The sequence below is a fragment of the Cherax quadricarinatus genome, chromosome 85 (genome assembly GCF_038502225.1).
Source record: "Cherax quadricarinatus isolate ZL_2023a chromosome 85, ASM3850222v1, whole genome shotgun sequence".
NCBI classification, from domain to species: Eukaryota; Metazoa; Arthropoda; class Malacostraca; order Decapoda; family Parastacidae; genus Cherax; species Cherax quadricarinatus.
Window position 1 is genome coordinate 15,631,499 of NC_091376.1, and position 10,743 is coordinate 15,642,241.

Here is a 10,743-nt window from a genome sequence, read left to right on the forward strand (position 1 = left end):
AGAGAGTTCCGGGGGTCAACGCCCCCGCGGCCCGGTCTGTGACCAGGCCTCCTTGAGGTAAGAGCAAATAAACAAGAACAAGAACTAGAAAGAAAATAGAAGAAAACCCAAAGGGGTGTGTATATATATGCTTGTACATGTATGTGTAGTGTGACCTAATTGTAAGTAGAAGTAGCAAGACGTACCTGAAATCTTGCATGTGTATGAGACAGAAAAATGGACACCAGAAATCCTACCATCATGTAAAACAATTACAGGTTTCCGTTTTACACTCACTTGGCAGGACGGTAGTACCTCCCTGGGCGGTTGCTGTCTACCAACCTACTACTACCTAGTCGAAAGACTAATTCATAAGTTGAGTAATCTCTATCCTTGTGTCTCACAAAATACCTCTGCCACTTTACTTTCAGACTCTCCAAAAAAAAGTATGAATGACGCAGTTCTAAAAACGTTTGGTTTAATTTATGCAAAACTTGAAAATGGCGAATATTCATTGAACATCTTCACACACCATAAGAAAGATTTCTACATAGTAGAGCACGACATCCTGCATCTTAGACTAAAACATCACGGTATTTGAGTAGACGACAGAGGAGTTGGCCGGAGAGGAGAAGACAAATGACGAGAATAACTCCTTCAGTCAATTCAAATTCGTTTCTTTTACACAATCTTATTTTCTGTATATAATATCACATACATTTCTTTCTATGTGCCTCTTAATTTATCATTGGCTATTATCCTTTAGGTAGTAGGTTGGTAGACAGCAACCACCCAGGGAGGTACTACCGTCCTGTGGTAGTAGGTTGGTAGACAGCAACCACCCAGGGAGGTACTACCATCCTGTGGTAGTAGGTTGGTAGACAACAACCACCCAGGGAGGTACTACCGTCCTGTGGTAGTAGGTTGGTAGACAGCAACCACCCAGGGAGGTACTACCGTCCTGTGGTAGTAGGTTGGTAGACAGCAACCACCCAGGGAGGTACTACTGTCCTGTGGTAGTAGGTTGGTAGACAGCAACCACCCAGGGAGGTACTACCGTCCTGTGGTAGTAGGTTGGTAGACAGCAACCACCCAGGGAGGTACTACCGTCCTGTGGTAGTAGGTTGGTAGACAGCAACCACCCAGGGAGGTACTACCGTCCTGTGGTAGTAGGTTGGTAGACAGCAACCACCCAGGGAGGTACTACCGTCCTGTGGTAGTAGGTTGGTAGACAGCAACCACCCAGGGAGGTACTACCGTCCTGTGGTAGTAGGTTGGTAGACAGCAACCACCCAGGGAGGTACTACCGTCCTGTGGTAGTAGGTTGGTAGACAGCAACCACCCAGGGAGGTACTACCGTCCTGTGGAAGTAGGTTGGTAGACAGCAACCACCCAGGGGGGTACTACCGTCCTGTGGTAATAGGTTGGTAGACAGCAACCACCCAGGGAGATACAACCGTCCTGTGGTAGTAGGTTGGTAGACAGCAACCTCACAGGGAGGTACTACCGTCCTGTCGTAGTAGGTTGGTAGACAGCAACCACCCAGAGAGGTACTACCGTCCTGTGGTAGTAGGTTGGTAGACAGCAACCACCCAGGGGGGTACTACCGTCCTGTGGTAGTAGGTTGGTAGACAGCAACCACCCAGGGGGGTACTACCGTTCTGGGGTAGTAGGCTGGAAGACAGCAACCACCCAGGGAGGTACTACCGTCCTGTGGTAGTAGGTTGGCAGACAGCAACTACCCAGGGGGGTACAACCGTCCTGTCGTAGTAGGTTGGTAGACAGCAACCACCCAGAGAGGTACTACCGTCCTGTGGTAATAGGTTGGTAGACAGCAACCACCCAGGGAGATACAACCGTCCAGTGGTAGTAGGTTGGTAGACTGCAACCACCCAGGGAGGTACTACTGCCCTGTGGTAGTAGGTTGGTAGAGAGCAACTACCCAGGGAGGTACTACCGTCCTGTGGTAATAGGTTGGTAGACAGCAACAACCCAGGGAGGTACTACCGTTCTGTAGTAGTTGGTTGGTAGACAGCAACCACCCAAGGATGTACTACTGCCCTGTGGTAGTAGGTTGGTAGACAGCAACTACCCAGGGAGGTACTAACGTCAGGTGGTAGTAGGTTGGTAGACAGCAACCACCAAAGGAGGTAGTACCGTCCTGTGGTAGTAGATTTATATAGAGCAACCGCCCAGGGAGGTATTACCGTCCTGTGGTAGTAGGTTGGTAGACATCAACCACCCTGGGAGGTACTACTGTCCTGAGGTAGTAGGTTGGTAGACAGCACCCACCCAGGGAGGTACTACAGTCCTGTCGTAGTAGGTTGGTAGACAGCAACCACCAAAGGAGGTAGTACCGTCCTGTGGTAGTAGATTTATATAGAGCAACCGCCCAGGGAGGTGGTACCGTCCTGCGGAAGTAGGTTGGTAGACAGCAACAATCCAGGGAGGTATTACAGTTCTGTGGTAGTAGGTTGGTAGACAGCAACCACCCAGGGAGGTACTACCGTCCTGTGGTAGTAGGTTGGTAGACAGCAACCACCCAGGGAGGTACTACCGTCCTGTGGTAGTAGGTTGGTAGACAGCAACCACCCAGGGAGGTACTACCGTCCTGTGGTAGTAGGTTGGTAGACAGCAACCACCCAGGGAGGTACTACCGTCCTGTGGTAGTAGGTTGGTAGACAGCAACCACCCAGGGAGGTACTACCGTCCTGTGGTAGTAGGTTGGTAGACAGCAACCACCCAGGGAGGTACTACCGTCCTGTGGTAGTAGGTTGGTAGACAGCAACCACCCAGGGAGGTACTACCGTCCTGTGGTAGTAGGTTGGTAGACAGCAACCACCCAGGGAGGTACTACCGTCCTGTGGTAGTAGGTTGGTAGACAGCAACCACCCAGGGAGGTACTACCGTCCTGTGGTAGTAGGTTGGTAGACAGCAACCACCCAGGGAGGTACTACTGTCCTGTGGTAGTAGGTTGGTAGACAGCAACCACCCAGGGAGGTACTACTGTCCTGTGGTAGTAGGTTGGTAGACAGCAACCACCCAGGGAGGTACTACTGTCCTGTGGTAGTAGCTTGGTAGACAGCAACCACCCAGGGAGGTACTACCATCCTGTGGTAGTAGGTTGGTAGACAGCAACCACCCAGGGAGGTACTACCGTCCTGTGGTAGTAGGTTGGTAGACAGCAACCACCCAGGGAGGTACTACCGTCCTGTGGTAGTAGGATGGTAGACAGCAACCACCCAGGGAGGTACTACCATCCTGTGGTAGTAGGTTGGTAGACAGCAACCACCCAGGGAGGTACTACCATCCTGTGGTAGTAGGATGGTAGACAGCAACCACCCAGGGAGGTACTACCATCCTGTGGTAGTAGGTTGGTAGACAGCAACCACCCAGGGAGGTACTACCATCCTGTGGTAGTAGGTTGGTAGAAAACCAGGGAGGTCCTGTGGTAGTAGGATGGTAGACAGCAACCACCCAGGGAGGTACTACCATCCTGTGGTAGTAGGATGGTAGACAGTAACCACCCAGGGAGGTACTACCATCCTCTGGTAGTAGGATGGTAGACAGCAACCACCCAGGGAGGTAATACCATCCTATTGTAGTAGTATGGTAGACAGCAACCACCCATGGAGGTACTACCATCCTGTGGTAGTAGGATGGTAGACAGCAACCACCCAGGGAGGTACTACCTCCCTGTGGTAGTAGGTTGGTAGACAGCAACCACCCAGGGAGGTACTACCGTCCTGTGGTAGTAGGTTGGTAGACAGCAACCACCCAGGGAGGTTCTACCATCCTGTGGTAGTAAGTTGGTAGACAGCAACCGCCCAGGCGGTACTACCGCCCTGTGGTAGTAGGTTGGTAGACAGCAACCACCCAGGGAGGTACTACCGCCCTGTGGTAGTAGGTTGGTAGAGAGCAACCACCCAGGGAGGTACTACCATCCTGTGGTATTAGTATGGTAGACAGCAACCATCTAGAGAGGTTCTACCATCCTGTGGTAGTAGGATGGTAGACAGCAACCACCCAGGGAGGTACTACCATCCTGTGGTAGTAGGATGGTAGACAGCAACCACCCAGGGAGGTACTACCATCCTGTGGTAGTAGGATGGTAGACAGCAACCACCCAGGGAGGTACTACCATCCTGTGGTAGTAGGATGGTAGACAGCAACCACCCAGGGAGGTACTACCATCCTGTGGTAGTAGGATGGTAGACAGCAAACACCCAGGGAGGTACTACCATCTTGTGGTAGTAGGTTGGTAGACAGCAACCACCCAGGGAGGTACTACCATCTTGTGGTAGTAGTTTGGTAGACAGCAACCACCCAGGGAGGTACTACCATCTTGTGGTAGTAGGTTGGTAGACAGCAACCTCCCAGGGAGGTACTACCATCTTGTGGTAGTAGGTTGGTAGACAGCAACCACCCAGGGAGGTGCTACCATCCTGTGGTAGTAGGATGGTAGACAGCAATCACCCAGGGAGGTACTACCATCCTGCCAAGTGAGTGTAAAACCGAAATCTGAAATTATTTTACATGATGGTAGATTGATGGTGTCTTTTTTTTTTTTGTCTCATAAATACGCGGGATAGTAGGTATATCTTGCTACTTCTACTTACACTTGGCTCCCACTACACGTACATATAGCAGCATATATATATACACACCCCTATGGGTTTTATTCTATTTTCTTAATAGTTCCTGTTTTTGTTTATTTCTTCTTATCTCCATGGGGAAGAGGAACAGAGTTCTTACTCTGTTAGCCATGCTTTTCATAAGAGGCGACTAAAATGCCGGGAGCAAGGGGCTAGTAACCCCATCTTCTGCATCCCCTGAATCGGTGGAATACTGCCGGTTTGTTGACATGACTTAAACTTTAAAATCTGAACTTGAGGAATTTGCTCCGAAATGCATATATCTTCTCTTATTTTTAATTTTCATGGTATATTTATATCTGTAAAGTTTGTATCCTGAAGGTCATTGTTGCGGCGCTCTCAGTGGGTCCCAGTGTCAGGTTACACCTGTGAAATTTAGTGATAAATGGTCACATGAAATGTTGATGTCATGTCAAGTCAGGTCCAATTTATGAGCTTACTTTTGAGAGCACGTTAAGTAATGATTGTTAAGAGTAATAACACTATTGCAAACAAATTACGAATATAATGATAACAGGATAAATTGTATTCGTTTTTGATATTGTCAGATTTTTATTTTCTATTTAGATCAGACTGAATATGCTGGTTATTCAATGAAGATACAATGATAACAGAGCAGACTGTACAGAATGTTGACAATAATTCTCTGTAGGTTGGTAATAACAACTCCGTCTACATTGACAATCAAGGTAACCTGTTGATAATTAACAGGAAACGTGTAGAAAATAATAATTATCTTATGAACAATTAACTTTGTATGTTGTAGATAATGTGTGTGTCTTGTAAATAGTATGTATCTTGTACATAATGTGTAGGTATCATTTAGATGAAAAATTGGTAGCTTGTTGAAAATACAGATCAAAATGTAGAAATTTAAAAGTTTTTAAATTTAAATCATATTAACAGTGAGTTATTTTATATCACTGTTCTGAATATCACTGCAATTACGAATATATAATGTTAAATATAAATTTTTTTGCTACAGTAAGTTTCGTGTCTGGTAATATACATAATTTAGAAATAGAATTAATTCCCTACAATTCCTATTTGACAGATGCTGACTCTATGCACCTACGCTTACGTCAGTAAAAGTAGGTGCATAGAAAAGTCAGTAGTGGTTACCCAGTGATCATTGTTGTTGTCGCTTCACTTTGCTGAGTCTTATGACTAAATCTTGCTTCATGTGACACTCTTCCTAGACACAAGTGTCACCTTTTCCAACTCTTAACAGTCAATGATACAATCAGCATCTGTTTCACATTCTAGTGTGACCCTGCTGAAGATCTCTGTGTGTGGGCAGGTGAAGCTGGCGATGTTTGGGGGATTACACTCATAGAAATTGTGACAATCAAGAGGGTCTGGGACTTTCTCGTTTTGCTTAGTACAGTGAGGCACGCAGAGATCGCAGTAATTGTAACACAAGGTGTCATCCAGCGTACATTCTCCTGTGTTGAAATCAAAGAACGGAGCGTTGCCAGGACACGGTTGTTCCAAGACGTGGCCGTCCGCAAGACACACGTAATAGGTGAAGCAGTCCGTGGGGTTGGGCGTGACTTGGCCGGCTGTATCACACTGGTATACACAGGGATTGCAAAGGTCGCTGCAGAAATTTGCTCCAGCATCACTTATGGGGTCACACCGAGGAACTGCGTGGCCATCGTTGAAATAGTAACCATCGGTGCAGTCAACTGGTAGCGAGGAGGGCACTATCACACCTGTGTCATGAACATTTGAACGAAACATTATCAATAACGCCAAGTTTGTTGGATTTCAAGAATATACTTACTTACTCTCATGTTCTTAACAATCTCACTAAACTTCTGAACATAAGATAAATTAAGTAATTATGTGGAATGTTTTAGAAAAAATTCTTAATAAATGGTTATAATTTTTTTTAATTGGTGAGATTCGAACTGAAGACCAAGTTTGTGACGTCTACAAAAAGATTCGGTAATACTCGTATTAGAGACAATTTTAGCAGTCATTACTAACAGTATATAGCTGATGTAGATGTAACTAAATATAAACTTTGCCAGATGGACAATTGTCACATCTTGCGTCATTATGTGCTGGAATGCCATAAAACTGATGAATTAAGAGACAACTCACTCAGAAATGTTCAAGAAATGTATTGTATCCACAGTGGTATATTACCAACCATTCTGGAAAAATACCCTGACTCTGGCTATAGTAAATAACTCATTACTACATATAAGCTAGAGTAATATTTTGTGACTTAATTCATTTCTGCACTACCACTTCATTATGATTGTAACCAGATATAAACATGCAAACAGTTCATTACCATTGTAACTTGTTCAGCAGTTAAAACTCTGCAGTCCAGTTCCTGGACCCATTATGTGCCTCTGTAATCTTTTGATTACCACCATACCATGGGTATACATACCATGGGTATGTATACCTTGAGGTTGTTATTGTGATGCATAATATACTAAACTAAGACTAAACTCTTAGTTGAGGAGGAAGTGAATAACAGACTCCCGTTCCATGATGAGTTGACCAACCGATCAACCACTAATATTTCATTTATGAAACAAAAGTAAAAAGAAATGTTTCTCACAATGTTTTTGAGAACTTTGTGCATATGTTGCCCTGAGTATTTGGATGAGTAAATTCAGAAAATCTATGATATTACGGCGGGACTGCGATACACTAAGGATTTTGTGGAAAAAGCTTTGATAGCAGCGATGAACACCCATTACTGGAAAATCTAGGATAACCTCACCATGGAAGAATTTAACTGGTGAAATAGGAACAACACAATTGTAAACAAACCTCGGAATGGCCACCCATTCCGAGGTTGTAACCAGATATAAACATGCAAACAGTTCATTACCATTGTAACTTGTTCAGCATACTGTTATGTACAAGGCCAATATTGTCAAAATGCCACACTTGGATCCACTTCGAGGACAGCGTGAAACAAGCTTTTATGCCACAAGACGGGCAGAAAGCAGCAACTTCACTCTGGCTGTACCCTTCTCCAGAACATCACTCCACCTGAGATCATATATACCCAGGATGACTCGAGTATGGAACACATTCGTACAGCATAATGATGTCAACGAGATAAAGTCAGTTGATCAAATGAAAACGCTGGCCCACAGATGGCTCCAACTTCACCCTGTTCCCTACTTGTATGTCTCATAACAATAAAAATGCTTTCAAATGAGCAGATATAGGTAACAGCTCTTAGCTTGCCAATAAAGTTAGGAATCCTTAACCTGTAAATAGCTTGTCAATAAAGCTAGGGATCCTTAACCTTGTCAAACCCTGTGTAAAAAAAAAAAAAAAGAGAGATGAGGAGAGAGAGGGGAGAGAGAGGATAGGGGGAGAGAGAGGGGAGAGAGATGGGAAAAGGGAGAGGGGAGGAGGGGAGAGAGATGGAAAAAGGGAGAGGGGAGAGATAATGAGAGGGGAGAGATGTTAGTGGGGGAGAGATGTTAGAGTGGGGGAGGTGTTAGAGGGAAGAGATGTTAGTGGGGCGATGTGGGAGAGGGGAGAGATGGGAGAGGGGAAAGAGAGAGATAGGTAGAGAGAGAGAGAGATAGGTAGAAAGAGAGAGAGATAGGTAGAGAGAGAGAGAGATAGGTAGAGAGAGAGAGAGATAGGTAGAGAGAGAGAGAGATAGGTAGAGAGAGAGAGAGATAGGTAGAGAGATAGGTAAAGAGAGAGATAGGTAAAGAGAGAGATAGGTAGAGAGAGATAGGTAGAGAGATAGGTAGTGAGAGAGAGAAAGAGAGAGGGAGGGTTAGAGGGTCACTTCACAGGAAGGTGTGAATTCCTGTGTATGTGTGTGTGTGTGCGTGTCTGTGTATGTGTGTGTGTGTGCGTGTGTATGTGTGTGTGTGTGCGTGTGTATGTGTGTGTGTGTGCGTGTCTGTGTATGTGTGTGTGTGTGCGTGTGTATGTGTACTCACCTATTTGTGGTTGCAGGGGTCGATTCACAGCTCCTGGCCCCTGTGTGTGTGTGCGTGTGTACTACAGCTTTTAGAAGTACTTGTTCCTGTGTGTGTGTGTGCCCCCGGTAGTAATACCAGTAATTCTAAGCTTACCAGTACTTCTAACACTTATCGATTCTACTTATAAAATACAGAAAGTAGCTAGGTTGTAAAATTTAGCTTGTCTCAGCTTAAGTGTCTGACGTTATCCCTCACTACCGCTTTACTCCTTGCACTCTCCTCTATGCTATTTCTACTCTAATTCTGGCAATATCTTGCAGGAGTGAGTGACTAGTATCAAACAGTGTACTCACCTATTTGTACTCACCTATTTGTGGTTGCAGGGGTTGAGTCCTAGCTCCTGGCCCCGCCTCTTCACCGGTTGCTACTAGGCCCTCTCTCTCCCCGCTCCATGAGCTTTATCAAACCTCGTCTTAAAACTGTGTATGGTTCCTGCCTCCACTACGTCATTTTCTAGGCTATTCCACTGCCTTACAACTCTATGACTGAAGAAATACTTCCTACTATCTCTCTGACTCATTTGTGTCTTCAACTTCCAATTGTGGCCTCTTGTTTCTGTGTCCCCTCCCTGGAACATCCTGTCTTTGTCCACCTTGTCTATTCCACGCAGTATTTTATATGTCGTTATCATGTCTCCCCTGACCCTCCTGTCCTCCAGTGAGGTCAGGCCGATTTCCCTTAATCTTTCTTCATAGGACATTCCCCTTAGCTCTGGAACTAACCTTGTCACAAACCTTTGTACTTTCTCTAGTTTCCTGACGTGCTTTATCAAGTGCGGGTTCCAAACAGGTGCTGCATACTCCAGTATGGGCCTGACATACACGATGTACAGTGTCTTGAATGATTCCTTACTAAGGTATCGGAATGCTGTTCTCAGGTTTGCCAGGCGCCCATATGCTGCAGCAGTTATCTGATTGATGTGTGCTTCCGGAGACATGCTCGGTGTTATACTCACCCCAAGATCTTTCTCCTTGAGTGAGGTTTGCAGTCTTTGGCCACCTAGCCTATACTCTGTCTGTGGTCTTCTGTGCCCCTCCCCCATCTTCATGACTTTGCATTTGGCAGGATTAAATTCGAGAAGCCATTTGCTGGACCAGGTGTCCAGTCTGTCCAGGTCTCTTTGAAGTCCTGCCTGGTCCTCATCAGATTTAATTCTCCTCATTAACTTCACATCATCTGCAAACAGGGACACTTCTGAGTCTAACCCTTCCATCATGTCGTTCACATATACCAAAAATAGCACTGGTCCTAGGACCGACCCCTGTGGGACCCCGCTCGTCACAGGTGCCCACTGTGATACATCATTACGTACCATGACTCGTTGTTGCCTCCCTGTCAGGTATTCTCTGATCCATTGCAGTGCCCTTCCTGTTATATGCGTGTTATATATGTGTGTGTGTGTGTGTGTGTGTGTGTGTGTGTGTGTGTGCATGTGTGTGTGTGTGAGTGTGAGTGTGTGTGTGTGTGTGTGTGTGTGTGTGTCTGTGTGTCTGTGTGTCTGTGTGTCTGTGTCTGTGTCTGTGTGTGTGTGTACTCACCTATTTGTGGTTGCAGGGGTCAAGTCATAGCTCCTGGCCCCGCCTCTTCACTGATTGCTACTAGGTCCTCTCTCTCCCTGCTCCATGAGCTTTATCATACCTCGCCTTAAAACTATGTATGGTTCCCGCCTCCACTACTTCGCTTTCTAGGCTATTCCACGACTTGACTACTCTATGACTGAAGAAATACTTCCTAACATCCCTTTGATTCATCTGAGTCTTCAACTTCCAATTGTGATCTCTTGTGTCTGTGTCCCATTTCTGGAACATCCCGTCTTTGTCCACCTTGTCTATTCCGCGCAGTATTTTATATGTCGTTATCATGTCTCCCCTGACCCTCCTGGCCTCCAGTGTCGTCAGGCCGATTTCCCTCAACCTTTCTTCGTAGGACAATCCCCGTAGCTCTGGGACTAGTCTTGGTGCAAACCTTTGCACTTTCTCTAATTTCTTGACGTGCTTGACTAGGTGTGGATTCCAAACTGGTGCTGCGTACTCCAGTATGGGCCTGACGTAAATGGTATACAGAGTCTTGAACGAATCCTTACTGAGGTATCGGAACGCTATCCGTAGGTTTGCCAGGCGCCCGTA

The 10,743-nt window shown here is 45.9% G+C and overlaps 1 protein-coding gene across 1 annotated transcript in view; it reads right to left on the bottom strand.

Annotated features, from left to right (window-relative positions):
• Positions 1-5,166: 5,166 nt before the first annotated feature.
• LOC128703124 (uncharacterized) overlaps positions 5,167-10,743 on the bottom strand; it is a 21,308-nt gene continuing 15,731 nt past the window's right edge. Inside the window, exon 3 of the mRNA XM_053797678.2 lies at positions 5,167-6,349. Within this exon, the coding sequence (XP_053653653.2) occupies positions 5,859-6,349 (491 nt within the window). The 3' untranslated portion in view covers positions 5,167-5,858. The remainder of the gene's footprint in view (positions 6,350-10,743) is intronic.